Raw genomic sequence first — 16,372 nt, 5'->3', positions numbered from 1 at the left:
GAAGTCGTATAATTTGCACAGAATCTAAGCATATGGCTCTGCCATCACAATCTGTAAACTTGGTATTATTTCTTAAACACTTCAACACGCTGTAAAAGTGTAGGTTTGCTGTTAGAGTTCAGTGTAATAGCTCGCATCTGTACTACATTGAACAACCTGCAATTTCTTTTTTAATATTTCAGCAAGAGCCCAGTCATTTTAACCAAATTTAATATGCTGGGCTAATAAAACAGCTGGCAAAAAGGAATATGCTTACAAAGAAAAACATTTATTAAAGGCTTCAGGAATCACTGGCAAGAAATAAAAGGTCAAGCCTCATATACAGGTATTAAAAATCTGGAATTAAGCAGTCTTTGGATGTATTTTGAGAGATCTAGAGAGAATGTTAAAAGGAGTTTGCTTAATGAAATGATCATTTTCAGCCTGTGGTGACATGGATAATTGGAATGTGGAAAATGTACAATACATTCAACTTTGTTAGAAATTTCAGAAGGTAATTTTTTTTTTAATTGTTCTCCACATTTTTATAAGGACAGAAGGCCCAATTCTGTCCCAGCTGAAGTTACAGGACCTTACTGGCCTCAGTGTGGAGATGCATGGAAGTCTTAAACTATGCTGAAAGACCACCAGGAAAATTTCACAGAATCACAGAATATTCAAGGTTGGAAGGGACCTCTAGAGATCATCTAGTCCAACCTTCCTGCTCCAGCAGGCACACCTACAGCATGTGGCACAGGGTGGCAGCCAGGCGGGTTTGGAAGACCTCCAGAGAAGGAGACTCCTGGGCAGCCTGTTCCAGGCCTCAGCCACCCTCACAGTCAGGAAGTTCCTCCTCACCTGGAGATTGAACTTCCTGTGTTTCAGCTTATGGCCATTACCCCTCATCCTATCGCTGGCCACCAATGAAAACAGCTTGTCCCCTTCTTCCCTACATTCTCCCTTCCTCAACCTATACATGTTAATCATATCCCCTCTCAGCCTTCTCTTCTCCAGAGAAAACAGGCCCAGTTCACTCAGTCTCTCCTCATACGAGAGATGTTCCATTCCCTTAATCATCTTAGTTGCTCTTCTCTGGACCCTCTCGAGAAGCTCCACGTCCTTCTTATACTGGGGAGCCCAGAACTGCCCACAGTACAAACACATTTGCTATAGGATCTGCTTTAGAAGATTAGATGGGATGGCTTGGGAAAACTTTCATAGCCCATTTGTTGTCCTTTCTCTCTAAAAATAGTCATAATAGTTTTAATGGGCATAAAAAGGAAGAGAAAATCATTCTATAAAAACAACACGGATGCAATGATATCTTGATTGCTATGTGAGTTATTGCCAACATCTTAACTTCCCATTCAATACTTTGTGCAGCAGGTGAAATTGCCTTCCACCTTGCTAATTCCTCAGTGCAAAACACTTAAGTCAAAGACATTTTGACTGTGACCCTGAGTCTTTTCTCTGTGTCTTAAGCTTATATTAGTAGTAAACATACTATTTGTAAACCTTCTAAATATGTCTCTTCTTTTGTTTGCTTTTTATTCAAGCCACTACCAAAAAACATGGTGTCMAGACTGTGTGAGTCCAAAAAACTATGTGCAGCAGCTGATATGCAACTCCAGGTATGGTTTTTGCATTCTAGTCTCTACTCATATCCAAAACTTATAGAAAATATTTTGATTTCTTACAATTTTCCAGAAAATTTTATTTTAACATAAGCATATGTTATTTAAATACAAATTATGGAAAATGAGTTCTTGTTGACATTCATTTTCATGTGTAATTTGCTTAACATAATCTATACTGTTTGAAGCTAAATACCTAAATGTATGGGAAAATACCTAGCTTGAAAAACACAGCTTTTGAAAATGATTGAATTAGCAGAATTCTCAAATGTAGCTTCAGTTTGAGACTTAAATTCACCGACTTAAATTCTTAAAATCACAGACTCTTTTAAGAAAAATTCATTATAGTAGTATAAGCATTATGGAGGTTACTTTAGGTTATTAAGTGCAGCAGGGATGAGAGTTGCAGGCCACATTAAAAGCAAACTGGCTTCACAGAATCACAGAATTACAGAATCCCAGAATGGTTGGGTTTGGAAGGGACCTCTAGAGATCATGCAGTCCAACCCCCTGCTGCAGCAGGGACACCCAGAGCACAGGGTGGCAGCCGGGCAGGTTTGGAAGATCTCCGGAGAAGGAGACTCCACAGCCTCCCTGGGCAGCCTGTGCCAGGGCTCTGSCACCCTCACAGGCGGAGTTCTTCCTCACATGCAGATGGAACTGCCWGKGTTTCAACTTGTTTCAACTTGTTGACTTGTTTAGTTACTAGAATGTTATTTGAGATCATTCTCCTCCGCAGTTCCAGAATAAAAGCAGCAGGTTATTAATAAGAGACTGTTGTCAAAAGCAGTGGCTGGGCTATAAGACTGAACAGCTGATACGCTTGAATTGCTGCTTGAATTTAACCACTGCATGCAATTAAAATAAATGGTTAAYTCTTGTTCTTAGTTTGAAATGAGTATATGCTTCCAAACCTTTAGTATCTTAGTTTGATYTAAAAGAAAAAAAATCTTATTCTGATAAATGTCAAAATGATTATAAAAATAAAACGAATGTAACAAAAAATATCTAGAATCAGACATACTTATTTTGAACACAATGTTTTTAATATGAATTTGGTGAGAAGCAGATCTGTCCTTGTCTTTTTTCTAGCTGAGGTGATTCAAACTTCTCCTTCAGAGTGTAGTGAGCAATAAGACTTTTTTCTTGGTGGAGAAACGTGATTGATCAGTGACTCCCATGAGTAAAYGACTAGTTTTGCTTTTCTTCACAGGAAATAAGAGGAATCCCAGTACTTTCTAAAGGGAGGATTTATTTTAAGACATGCTACAGGAATTCCAATGTGAACAGTGACCTTAGCATTCAGTCGTGCTTTTTACCATGGGAGTTTGGGTGTGTTTAGCATACTACAAGTTTCTCCTGTGTGATTCCTGTGATTYCTTTTCTTTGTCTTCCCTTAAGCCAGCAGCATTTCAATTTTCTTACAACAATTGGCATCATGTTTAGATGAGATAACTCTATTACCACTGTAAGGGTAGTCATTATTTTTGAGAGAGAGGTGGAAATAGACAATTTTAAAGATAAAGTCTTTGTAGTTTTCCTCTTTGAAAGGTGCCTAAAGGATTGTAACCCTATCTACAAACATGAGTTGCACTGGTTAACTCAAGTTGATTTAAAAAACAGCTTAGTTAAATATATGCTGTGTGCAATAATTTTTGTGATTTAATCAGAGCCACTTGAGTGTAGACCTGTAACTGTATACATCACTTCCACTAATTAAAAACAGGCTTGCACTGTTTTGAGCATTTGCATGGATTTTTCATTGATTTAACTTAATGGATTTTAAAATTTTGCTTTGAGTGCAGCACTTGTCATTGGACAGTGCTGGTTGTGCAAGCACTGTGAACAGGAAGGTGGTTTTACCTCTGGTTACACCTCTGTGACATGAAAATAATTGAATCCTCTCTGCAAGTCCGATTTGGAAATGGACATTTCTGTGTCCAGAAGTCTCTCCTGCAGACATAGGTGGAAATCTCTGTCCTTCAGAAAGAATGTGAACAAGAATATGATTAATTTATGGATTTGGGGGGGGGGGGGCAGGACAGCATTTATAGATCAAAATAAAATGTTATACTGAGTACTTAGCTGTGAATGTCTATTCAGGAGACCAACTAATTTAGAGTAAATTGGCAATGTAAAGATCAGTAGCTGCTTAAACGATGATCAAGTGTTTTTATGCACATCAATTCATTTACTCTGCGTCTGTATCAGTCTGACAGATTTAGCATTTASTAAATACTTGCTGTGTGCCAGTCACAGCTTGAGTCCTCAGCATGGAGACCGCATGGCCTTAGATACCAAAGACACTTTTAGTCACAATTAATGTATCTGCTTAATAAATATTAGTCACTGCTTAGCATCTGTCTTGCTGTGCAGGCTCTAGGGACCCACCTTCCCAGGCCAGGCGACGTGGATGGCCCAATATCCCAGAGGMGTCTGGCCGGTCGCATAGGAACCCAGGAGGTTCCTCACACTCCGGCAGCTCCGCAGCTGTCAGCAGGCTGCTTACCCTCCAATTACCCTCCTGTAATTAGAGATCAACCACGCCCAACCCACAGCAAATTACCACAGTGCTGCACTCAACAGTATTATCCATTTCCTGTTGGTAACAGAATGGTTTTGGAGATTGCAGCCTTAATGCCTGCAGAAGCAAATGCTYGTTCTCAAAGAGAACAAGTGGCAAAATTATTCTGATGTCTATGAATACAGAAAAAATGTCCCAGAGAAGTTGATTGCCTCATAAAGTGCATGCATTCCTTCACAGAAGAAATTGTTGCATATACTGATTTGAAAGTAGAATCATAGAATGCCCAAGGTTGGAAAGGACCTCAGAGGTCATCGAGTCCAACCCCCCTGCTCACGCAGGGTCACCTAGAGCACGGGGCACAGGGCTGCATCCAAGCGAGTTTTAAAGATCTCCAAAGAAGGAGACTCCACAACCTCTCCGGGCAGCCTGTGCCAGTGCTTTGTCACCCTCACAGTGAAGAAATGCTTCCTTAAGTTCCTGTGGAACTTCTGATGCTTCAGTTTGAAGCCATTTCCTCTAGTCCTATCCCTGCCCACCACTGAAAAGAGGCCACCCCCCTCCTCCTCCCTCCCTCCCTTGAGGTATTTATACACGCTGATCAGTATAATTCATTGAAGATAAAGTATAATTCATTGTATATTCATGTATAATTCAAGTATAATTCATTGAAGATAAATAGGTGTTTAAATCTGCAGATACCCAAGTACATGTGTACTACTAAAGTTATATACCTGAAAAAGCACCATGCATGCAAATTTGCAAAAAAATACCTGCAGGTTTTTATACTCAAAGACTCTAATACCTCATCTTCTAAYGTAGGAAAGAGGGTAACCCATATGGAGGACTAGGTGCCAAGTGTGCAGTATTTGACCTTTAAAAAAACAAAATGCTTATGAATTTTCTATCAATGGAGAAAGCAGCTAAAGACTCTTTTGTGACTCTATTCAGAAAGTAAGTCTGTGAGCACAGGAAAGTATGGAATGACTCTGGKTTTTCATCACGGCTGATCTGTTCACACAGATCTTTGCTGTTTATTCCTACTCATGTAATTTGGTTGGTAAAGAGAAAAGATACAAGAATCCCTACTTTTCTGTTTAAAGCTTTTGCCATATAAAACACATCCCAAAGCCTTTAACCACAGTAAATTTACTGTTTACACTTTAATACTAATAAGCAGATAAAGAGATAGAAAGAACTGGAATCAAAATAATACTGATGTCAGTGTCAAATGGAAGGTCAGGATAAGGAGAGATAACCCTTTAATGACCTTTCCAGATTTTAAGTCTTTCTGGGGAAGTGTGCTCTGTCGGAAGTAGAAATTATCTTTGTCTACAGCATAACATCAAGTGTTAGCATGTTCCTCAGCTCCTCAACTCCTCTGACCCTGTAATGTGTCTCCTTTTCTCATTTCAAAGGCCTTGTGTAAACACACAGAACTGTGGCTCCTAGATGGGAATGCTTATGGATATAAAGTTCATCTGAGTTTATTTTCAGGGATGGATTTTCTTGCTGCACTCTCCAGGTGGCCTGGCTCATAACTTTCTTCCCACGCTTTCCGTGTGCCAGGATGGGGGGAAGCCTTGAGCTGGCCCCAGTGACTCACTTCCCCTGCTCTCTATTAGCACATTGTTCTTCGGGCAGCCYGGCTCCCTGGCCCTCCGTTCTCCTTTCCCCACTTCCTGGCCGGGAGCTGGGCTCCTGCTCCAGCTCTCTGGCCACAGAACCACTCGACTCCAGATTTCACTCTCCATCAGTGAGGCACACCAGAGAACAAGGCAGCTTCAAACAGGTCCTAGCCCAGGAAAAAAAAAGAGGATCAAGGTTTGGCTGAAAGAGGATGCCAGGTTCTGTGAGCAGATGCTGAAGTTCCTGGTGTTTGGTTTGGGGCTTTGGAGAAGTGAGGGAGAGCGCTTTGAAATAACTCCAGCAGAGCCACAGAGGCCTACACTCAGAGAAGAAAGTGAGGGAACCGGGGCTTTTGCTTCAGGTAGTTTTCAGACCTATTTGTGGTCACAAATTCACAAATTCGTGGTCATGATTTGTGGTCACACAACAATGTGGTCACATTCTCAGTCCCTCCTGCTATCATAAATGCCACAGGAATTTTGTTAAGTTTGGCCCTCTCTCCCATGCATTCTTATTTCATATCTGCTGTTCAAGTGTCAGATAGTCTCCTTTGCTGTCTTGGCCTGAGAAGTCAGCTCATTAGTGCTGCCTTCACAGCTTCCAAACTCACTAGATGTTTAATCTACTTCTGTATTCTGCTCTAAGAGTTCATGTCATAGGTTACATGCTTCTACACAAACRTTGCCTACAAAACAGCTCTTATCTCTGCAGCAAACCACAGAGCTGGCGCAGTTTAAAATCACCCCAGGTTTACACTGCAGTAACTTACACTGCAGTAACTTACTCTGTTGTGGGAGCTCAGACAAGGGAAGCAGCAGCAGCTCCGTGTGCATCTTCTCACATCCGCTGCCAGGGCCATGTGTCACCTCTGCAGATGCGACGTGGTCACAGGGCCATGTGGAGGATATTTTGAAGTGGCTTGTTTGGTGTTTGCTTGAATGGCTTTCAGCATTTTTACTAATTCTATCCATCTTTGTACTAATCTATTTTAAAAACTTTTTTTAGAAAAGATTTTTTTGAAGAGGAATCCTAGGAGGTTCAGGTTTTTCAACTTTGATTGAAAATGCAGGAGGTGTAATAATACTAGCATTCTCAGTGACCTAAGCATGTTCATACAAGGTCATGTTGATAGGACTTAGTTTACCCCAGCGACCTGCTTCTCTCCTTCCATGTTATACTAAAAATAGAAGATTTGCAAAGCCTTAAATATTTAAACTCTCCCCTTTCTTCCCTCTTCCTTTCTTCCCTATTTGACTTTTTGGTTATCAGAGGTCATGTGCCAAAGGAAAATAAGTATTTGCTCTCTTTAGGTCTTTTATGCTGTCTTGGACCAAATCTACCACGGAAAACATCCTCTGAAAAGATCAACCACAGAAATTTTAAAGGAAACACAAGAAAAATTTTATGGATTGCCATATGTACCTAATACAGTGAGTAGAACTCTAGCACCTATATAAGCTTTGATTGTTTTTCAATACAATATTTGTGCCTCTTCTCTCCCTGTATACTCACATGCTTACTGCTGTATTGTAATATTGAAAACAGGAATTTCTTTTTTTCAGCTGTTTCCTGCAGAGAGTTGACGTTCTTCAGATAAAACTAAAAAAGTTGCTTACAGTATATTTTTATGTAAGTGTATTTTTGCCATGCAGAATGAAACTGCTTTGGAAAAGTACATTGGAAATGGGGTATATTTTAGCTTTTCAGGGCATATTCTACTCTAAAAGACAACAAATGAGCATGCTGCATATTGCTGTGTGCTGTGTGTTACTTCTTTGTAATATCAATATGTGAGAGAAAGCTGAGGTGAAGCAGGGTTTGGAAGTGATTTTTTCCTAGGGTACTGCTGTGACTTTTGGTAAGTCACTTACTCATTCTTTCATGTCCATCTGTAACATGGACTGAAATGTTCCTTAAAACTAAGTCTTGAGTTCTGCTGAGCTGCGTGATTTTGATCTGCATTATATATTTATTGTTCTAGAGTTTATGTCAGCACCTGAAGATGCAGCTTGTACAGGTTATAGCCAAGAGATTTGCTGTTCTAGCTGGGGCTGACTTCTCAGCCAGAACATCACCTCAGTAATGGTGTGACCCTTTGGATCAGGGTTCTCTAGCTCCCTTCTTCACTTTCTTTCCAAGAAATGTGCACTTCTGTAAATCAGAAATGAGATTCTGATTCCCTAAAATGAGTATGAGGAAATCCAAGCTTCAGCCTTTTCTTCACTCCAACTGTACTGCATCTCCTGGCCTGGCAAATGCCATAGCCAGGGAAGTGGAAGCAGGATGTCTGCAGAGAATGAGACTTCAGAGCACTTTCATAAGTGCTGCTTTATACTGTTCCCCTGCAGGTGTTAGTTCTCCGGTGAACAGAATAGTTTCTTCCTTTCAAAGTTAGCCTGTACTTTTCATTCCATTTAAAATATTTTTTTATTTAGTTGTTGCCTTCAAAGGAATGTAATGTCTTGTAATGAACATAGCCAGATATCTAGAAGTATAGCAAGTTTTGGCCTGGAACGTTAGGATTGGCAGAAATAATGTGTTCTTCCAATTTACTGAATTTAAATTAGTATTTCTAGGCAAGAACTGAAACACGATTTACATCTCAGTAAAGCTTAGCAAGGAATGGGGCGTTAGAAGAACTGCTAGTACTTTCTGTAGAATAATTCTTTGCAGTTTGGCTTGCTCGCCTTTGCAGCTCAAAGTAGCAAACCTAAGATCTGTTTTCAGTTTAGTTATCTAGAAAAGAAGATAATCAGCATCTTGAAAGGAAAAACCTTTTATTGGGTGAAGGGAATGTATTCTTTTTATTTCAGAGCTAGTCTTTAAAATAGGGTGAGTGAAACTACTTCTGTGGGGATTTTGTGTGTGTGTTTTGTTTTGTTTTTTTCCTACCCTTTGCTAAGCACATGTATGTCTGGTAGAGAAAATAAATAAAAGTTAATAATGTTGACTGACARTAACTGGTTCCTGGTGGAGATTTCACTGCCTGGACATGACTATTCTGAAATAGCACTGTCGGGGCTGCACAAGGATGCTTTATTATCTTCTCCTTCTTTGGCATTGTATAAGGAAAGGATAGTGGTAAAGCCTCCAGAATTCCCTCTTACTGCTCTTGACAGCTAAGTAAACTTGGTACGTGTCCTGGCTGATATGCTGAATTTCAGTCTCGTTTAGAAGACCCATTTTCTGAAGTGAGGTTGTAGCCGTTATCTTTCTGTCTTCAGGAGGCACACATCAGGAATTTGTGCGTCCTTTTAATAGAAAACATCCAGAAATGATAATAYAGATTATTTCTAAGTAGTTTCTGCCTCACCTCTGTGATGATGGCTATTTAAAGGTAACTCAAATCATCATGCACAGCAAGTGTCCTGCCTCACGTTCCATCAGCAGGGGAGAAACTGGGAAGAAAATCCTGTCACAGTCCCTGCTTATGCCTCAGGTAGGTCACACAGGCAGTGGAGCAGTTGGCTCAGCAGGTAGTTACATTTACCCTGGCTCCGGCGATGCTCTCACAGGAGCTGGTGCCACATGTCAGTGCTCTGTGAAAAGGACGGATGCAGAGCCCTGCCTCTGAAGCACAGGGAAAACAGCATTCCACTGGACTCGCTTTTCCTGAGGCTTGTGGTGCCCAGCTCCTGGCTACTCACCACTTATCTGCACAAAACTACCCCGAGCTGCCGCTGCCTCCTGGAGGGTGAAATCCCAGCGGGGTTTCTTGGCTGTGTTACCACGTCCMAAAGCTGGTGCCCRTCGGGCAGGGGCCGAGGGAAGCTGYCCTTGTCTCYGTTGTAGTGTCTCGTGGCGTCGCTGCCAGAGGTGATCCGTACTACTGAGTTTGGGATAGAGATAAGGATTTTGCACAAGCTGGGCTCTTGATTTCTGGTGGTGTCTTTAAAAAACTATGAATCTTCATTTTGACCCTCTTAAGAAATGAAGAAAAAAAACGAATAGGAATCACCATACCTTTTTCTGCCATTCCACTTCTACCAGATTGTACTTGGTGTTGAAATCTGAATTCTGGGGAATTCAATACTATGCTTTTGCTCAAAACTTCTCTTCAAATCACAGCTTATGTTCCATCTCTTGTAAAGCAAATATCACCTGTCCTGCAATTGGAAACACTATCTGCTTTTAGAATATCTTCCTGGTTTCTTAAGCCTTTGTCTCCAAAATGCCCAAAGAGGCCTTCTTTAAAAGTATCAGGTGACCCTTTGATCAACCTGAGACACGATTAAAGTTTCTCCCCATGATCTACAGCTTAGTCCCCTGCCTGTCYCCCGAGTTCTGACTTGAAAACTGCTTCTGTTTAAGACAGTCATCARAACGTAATGCCACACCATTGGTAATCCTAAGCCAACCATAATAATTTCCTATCTCCTGCTGCGGGCTTTAGTTCTATATGGAAACAAAAAAAATGAGACGCAACTTAAACAGGCTCTGCATCGATAATGGAGATTCCTGCAGCTWCAGGAAAGAGTTCCCAATATTGAAGGATGTAGTTTTACAATAAACACCAACTGCCCAAATAATCATACTTGATTTTCTGTGTGAAAATGTGCTTTTCATTTTTAAAAAAAAATGTGTTGTGGAATTCCCTAGTAGTGGCCTGTCCTTCCTGACTGCCTTTCTCTATTCCAATCTGGAAGCTTGGTGAGGAACGAAGGTTTGGCCATGGGGGAAAAGTAGACTTGAAAACTGAGGCTCAAGGAATCTGGATTCTTTTTTTTAGATCACTCTCAAATAGTTCATTTTCCAGTTATCCATATTATCATATTATATTACCATTACCATATTATATTACCATATTATAATTATCCATATTACCATATTATCTTATGGTAAGCTTGTCTTCCCAAAACATACAGGCATCTTCTATGGCATACTTGACTATAAAATGCAATGTTCTAGTTAATCCACACAAATTGTTACATTTACATGTGATAGGAGGGAACATGTTACTGTGTAGTGAGGCTTTTGACATTTTTTGGAACACTGAATAATCTGCTTAAATACTTATTTGTTTCAGCTTGTAAAGTACACATTAGTACAGAAAGGACCACTGAAACCCATAGCCTAAGATTTCCCTTCCGTAACAGGTTTAATTATTCTTATATACTTCTGTCAAGAGTGCAATTTTGTTTGGCAGCGTGAGAAGTTTTTAATGGCCTGTGGTTGCTAGTGATTGGAGACCAAAACATCTGCAAGACCAAGTATCTTACCAGCCATGTTTGCCAACAGAGAACAAGGCAGGTATTGTTAGAGATACCTTAGAGGGAAGAAGTCRCTGGAAAATGGTGCATCACAAACATGGCTGTTAGTCTTTCTTCTTGCAGCTGGGGGGAATTGGCCCGAACAGGGAAGCTGATCTTGAAAGGTTACACCTAGGTTGTGTCTTAACTTGCTGTGATTGTGCCCATCATGTTCCTGACAAAGGAAACCAATGCATGAGATGCAATCTCGTGTTTGGAGTGGTTACTCATGGAGGCTGTCAGGCACAGCAGGAAGATGCCGCTTGCCAGGGAGTGTTGGGACCACAAGGATTTCATTAACAGGTTGCATGTAAAGGTATCTGGGAAGCAGGTGAGCTAAATTGGCAGAAGACTGTGCTAGGTTGGCACTAGATAGAAAGAAGTAGCTTCCCTGCAGAGAGGGGGCAGGTCCAAGCCTCTTGCAGCAGCAAACTGTGCCCTCTTGTACCCAAGTCTCCTTTAAATTTTGTTGAGGACCTGAGAGCAGAGGAGGAGCTGTGTCCTTCTAGCCTTCTCTTAGGGTCTGAGGGCAACCTAACCTCATGCTTAATTACGTAAAATAAGACAGGGCAAAGTGGAGACACAGGGGCTTCCAAGTTTCTACATCACAGTCTTGTACTGGAGATGATCACTGTCTCTAGTGGTGTTGCAGTGAAGACTATCAGTAATGCACTTACTCCTGCCATCTGTATGATCATCCCATCTGCTGTCCCACAATTTCTTGTTAGGTCCTTGAAGAGACTAAGAAGGGTGTAGGCAGAACTGCTCTTCTATGTAACATTTTGTTTGACTATCAGTAACACCATATAAAGAAAACAGGTTGGGCAAATGATGAGCCAGCTGCCCTAAAATAAATAGTGGTAATGATTAATTAGCCTCTGAAGGTGAAAGTGGTTTTTAATTCTGAGACAGGAGTCTTGAAATTATTGATGAGAAAGGCTAAGAAGTATCTGGCTATTAAAATTAAACTGTGATGCCCTTTCTACATTATATCTAAAACYTTTTTCCTTTTTTTGTCTTAAATTTGTTAAGTAAAACTAGTATGAGTTTAGAATCAAAGCAAAACTGAACACAAACTGACTACATTAAAGAAAATAATCATGAACAACTAAAAGGTAGAATTGCTGTAGCAAGGAGTTTTTTGAAAGGATCTAAGAACCTTGAGGGAYGAGGGGATAAAATATATGGTGCCAATCTAAAAGATTCGGAAAAGAACTGAGGGTGGAAAAAACCTTTGCATTTGGATATTGGGGAAAAAGGAGGTTATTAGAAAACTAGAAGCCGCGTAAAACTTGGAAAAATATGAAAGAGAGAACAAGCTTTAATGGGCCAAATGTAAAACTACACAAGTTTTGATCTACTTGTAAAGTGGAAAAGTCACAAGTGATTTATGAAAATGTATAAGGAAGTGGAAGGTTGTATGTTATCAGTGGAGTAAGAAAATAGCTAAATATGATGATTAAAACATTCTATAGGTATTGAAGAGTTTGAATCAAAGGCACAAATTATTCTGATACAAAGATTTGGGAATAAGGTCCCAGAGTAAGTATGTATAAAGCATATTAAAAGTTTCTAAGAAAAAAATAAATTATTAGAATTAAAACAGTTATTATCTGCTTCTTACAAGCAAGAGCATAGTAGAARGGAGGAGGGGATTTAATTTACAGCAAATGTGATTATGGTTCATGGCAGATCTTTCTAACCTCTTGTTGAAGACGGAAACCGATACCCAGCAGTTCCACAATCTCCTTTGTGGGGAATTTTAAGGAAATCGCCATTCCAGACAGAGATAAATATTTCATAAGAAAGGCACAGGGCCTTCAAACTCGATTGCTCTGCTGCCTTCTCTCTTGACCAGCTACTTGAAGAAACGCTGATGTTGCTCCCATTCAACTCTTCGGAGTGTTTTGAAGAGATGAAGTCACAAGTCATTGCTCAGCCTCTTGAAGTTTGTGTAACCCCTTCAAAGTCGTTTTTCACTTTGCCATGTTGGAAATCAAAGTTGTTTACACAAAGTGCAAATCCCTGGATTAGTTTTTGTATGGACCTTCTTCAAAGTATGTTATAAAATCAAGTTGAAGAGTCTGGGTTAGAGGAAAAGATTAATAAAGGCAAATGCAGGGAACTCTGGTGAAGTGATATTTCTGTAATTAATTAATTGCTAAAAGCCATTTCAAAAAGATTCCTGCCTGCTGAGTACTAAAATAGAGGCTGGGATTTTCAAAAGCTCTCAAAGTCCCCCTTTGAGGTTTGTTTAGATTTCTGTCTCTCTGGAGTTGAGTTCATTTGAAGATAAAGGAAGTACTGATAGTGAATACAGTGAATATTGTGAAAGTTTTTTGCTTTTTTTTTTTTTTTTTTTTTTTTCCCCTGGTTGTTAAATGACACTATTCACTGAGTAACTATCTACAGCAGCAGGGTGTTTGCAGATACCGTAAGATATAAAGCACTTCTAAGGAAATTCTTTTTACAAGTGTTAGCCCCATAAAACTCAAGCATACCTTACTGATAATATTTACATGTAGCAGARCATTTTAAGCAACAGTGTAAAAAGCAATTGAATACATCTCTTGGTAATGTTGTGCCTCTTCTATATATATCTTCTAAAATATTTATATGTTTTGTAGATTTACCTTAAATATATATATGTGCGTGTGTGTGTGTGTGTGTATGACAGTTTAGTTGTTCATATTTCTGTCCTAACATCTCAAACTTTGGTATTCTTAAGGGTTACAGTACTGGAGCCGTATGTACTTGATATTGATATATACACATTATATATCATTTATATAAATGCAGGCTGGAAGACCTCAAATGAGATGTCTACAAACACGGTGCAGGATGGTTCTTTCTGTGAACAGCTTGTGGTCAAAATGGAGCAGGGGGAGAGAGGGAGCAGTGCCAGCCTCGCTCAGCAGCTGGCCTGGGCAGGGGAAAAAGGAAGTTCGAGCCACAGTTGGGGTCAGAACCAAGATTCGAGTTGTGATCCCCTCCATCTCTGCCTGGTAAGACCAGGTGTTCTGGCAAAAGACAGTAGATGAACCTTATTGTAAAGTTGTAGCTGTCTCATCTTCCATTGTAGCTGCTTTAAAATATTAAATTGGATTAGCAAATGTATTTCACAGCTTCAGAATAGTTTTTTTTTCTATTTTTTGTAGAAACTTAAGCGGCATTCATGGTGTTTATTTTAAAATAATAATTCAATACTTAAAATCTGATTTAATTGTAGTGAAGAACTGCAGCTCTACTCAAAGGAAGCCTCGATGACCTGACTGTAGCTTTCTGGGGCTTTTGAATCTTTAGAACTTAGGCTGTGGGAATAATTGTTCATTGCTGTCAGAATGAGGTGTGTGTGTCTTGCGTGTGTGTTTGTGTGTATATAGAGTTGTCTGGCAGACCATGAAGGACTCTTAGAAATTCTCAGATTGCATATTCTTAGTATTTTACTGCTATAACTAGTCATAATGTTGATAAACAACACCATCTCTCAACTGGTGCAAATTAAGTCAGCCATAGGACACAATATGACATCATTTTTCATATCTCTGTTTCTCAATCCAAACCTTAAGGATTTTGGAGCAATGTGAAATCATAAATGTAGCTTTCTGAAGGTGGTGTCTCTGTGGTCCTTTTCCCTCTTGGTGCGAAGGAGTGGAGAGCATGAAAAGTAAATAGTTTTAAATGGATTTACTGTAGCAGCTCAAATGCATTAATAGATTATAAGTAAAAATGAAATATTTTAATTTATATAATTCAAAGACCATATGGTACATATCTAGAATCACCTAAGTGGTTAATTGCATGTTAAATTCCTTTCCTCTTCTCCAGTGTAAACAAGTGCAAAAATATTTACATTTCCTGCCCTGCTAGATTTATTTATCATTTTATAATAAAAACACAAAAAGTGTTATAAATTGAAATCTTAATCTCTTGTTTGACTTGCTTTCTGAAATGGCAGTGATGTCTCCGAGGTGGTTTACTTTGCAGTCTCTCACTGCTAACTCAGAAGTGCACGACACTGGTAAAGCCCTGCAGAGTAATGATGTCCAGCAAGTTAGAGGGCAGCACGAGATGGGGTTGCTTGAAATTAACTTTTCTGTGTTTCTAAACAAGATGAGAAACTCTGCAGCTTGGAAAGTGGCTTGAAAAGTCTTCATTGGCCTCTTTTATTGGGACAACATATACCGTGGTGATGTATTTCTATATGTATTTCTATAAAGCTCAGAGGAGTTCAGCCCAAACTGTAGAACCATCAGAGCACACAGGTAAAACACAGGGGGACCATCGTGGCCGCTCGGTGACTGCTCCAGCCTTGCTCCTCCTGTAGCCATGGGCACAAATGGCTTGCAGCCTTTGCCATCCAAAACTCATTAAATGGCTTCTTCCAGGGAGAAGGAATGCAGGATGTCTTCAGAGCAAGCTGTAAACTTATATTAGAAGTTAATATAATACGGAAAAAAAGGAATCTGTGATTTGTTTCTGAAAAAAAGAGAATTCTTAAAGCTTATATATATATATGTATAATGCTCCTTTTCTCATTTTGTAAATTGAGATATTTAAATAGAAAAGTGGGAAAATAAATTCTATTATGCAACAATTTGGCCTCCGCAAAATAAATACATTCAGGAGCAAACCTTGTGCTTTGGATCCTGGCACAGACAGCACAGACTTCTCCTCGCAACACTGCCTCTCTTCTCCCAGCCCCTGGGGTTGACAGGAAAGAAACAACCCTGTCTGACTGCAGAGTCCATTTTCTTGGGGAAAGCAGCTTCATGGAAGGGCATCCTTTCTCATGTGTTCTGGGATTCACTGTAAAGAAAGAATGAGACTTAAATGTTTTGTACTTGATGTTGTTCTGTGCAGTGAAACGTCTTGAGTATCCTCCATGGAACCAGAGAGAAGTGATACAAAACTGTCCTCTGGATAGGCTATCTGAAGGTTATGAAGGGTATGGAAATGCAGAGAGAAGTCAAAGGGAAAAAGTGGGACCAGTTTTCCTGGTTGCCAGAGAGTGAAAAAGAAACACCATTTTTTTCTTTCCAATTTTTAATGCCTTCCCAGCTAGTACAGCGAAACAGGGAATCCACAAGGCAAAATAGCATCTGGTCAGATCTGCACAACACAAGAAATTCATCATTTTTCTGTGTTGAAAAGTGACCTCAGAGCCCTAGATCTGCAAGTTCTAGTTCTGTATGTTCCACCTCCAACTGGTTACGTGACTGACACAGAGCCACAAAAATGCTGCCGCTTTGGACATGCTTCTTTGTGTGCTGGAAGCAGTATTGTCCTCAAGTTGCGTGCTGAAGATGCCTTGCTGCTCAGCAGAGGTGAACAGCCGGTACAGATTGCTCTGCTAG

The 16,372-nt window shown here is 39.9% G+C and overlaps 1 protein-coding gene across 1 annotated transcript in view; it reads left to right on the top strand.

The window, feature by feature from the left end:
* Nucleotides 1–16,372, top strand: part of MIPEP (mitochondrial intermediate peptidase) — a 64,847-nt gene that overhangs the window by 36,141 nt on the left and 12,334 nt on the right. The window contains exons 15-16 of the mRNA XM_026049807.1: nucleotides 1,536–1,610; nucleotides 7,077–7,196. Coding sequence (XP_025905592.1) covers nucleotides 1,536–1,610; nucleotides 7,077–7,196 — 195 coding nt within the window. The remainder of the gene's footprint in view (nucleotides 1–1,535; nucleotides 1,611–7,076; nucleotides 7,197–16,372) is intronic.

This window comes from Nothoprocta perdicaria, unplaced genomic scaffold (assembly GCF_003342845.1).
Source record: "Nothoprocta perdicaria isolate Ctin4 unplaced genomic scaffold, notPer1 scaffold_62, whole genome shotgun sequence".
Taxonomy (NCBI): domain Eukaryota; kingdom Metazoa; phylum Chordata; class Aves; order Tinamiformes; family Tinamidae; genus Nothoprocta; species Nothoprocta perdicaria.
This window is presented reverse-complemented; position numbering and strand designations above follow the sequence as displayed.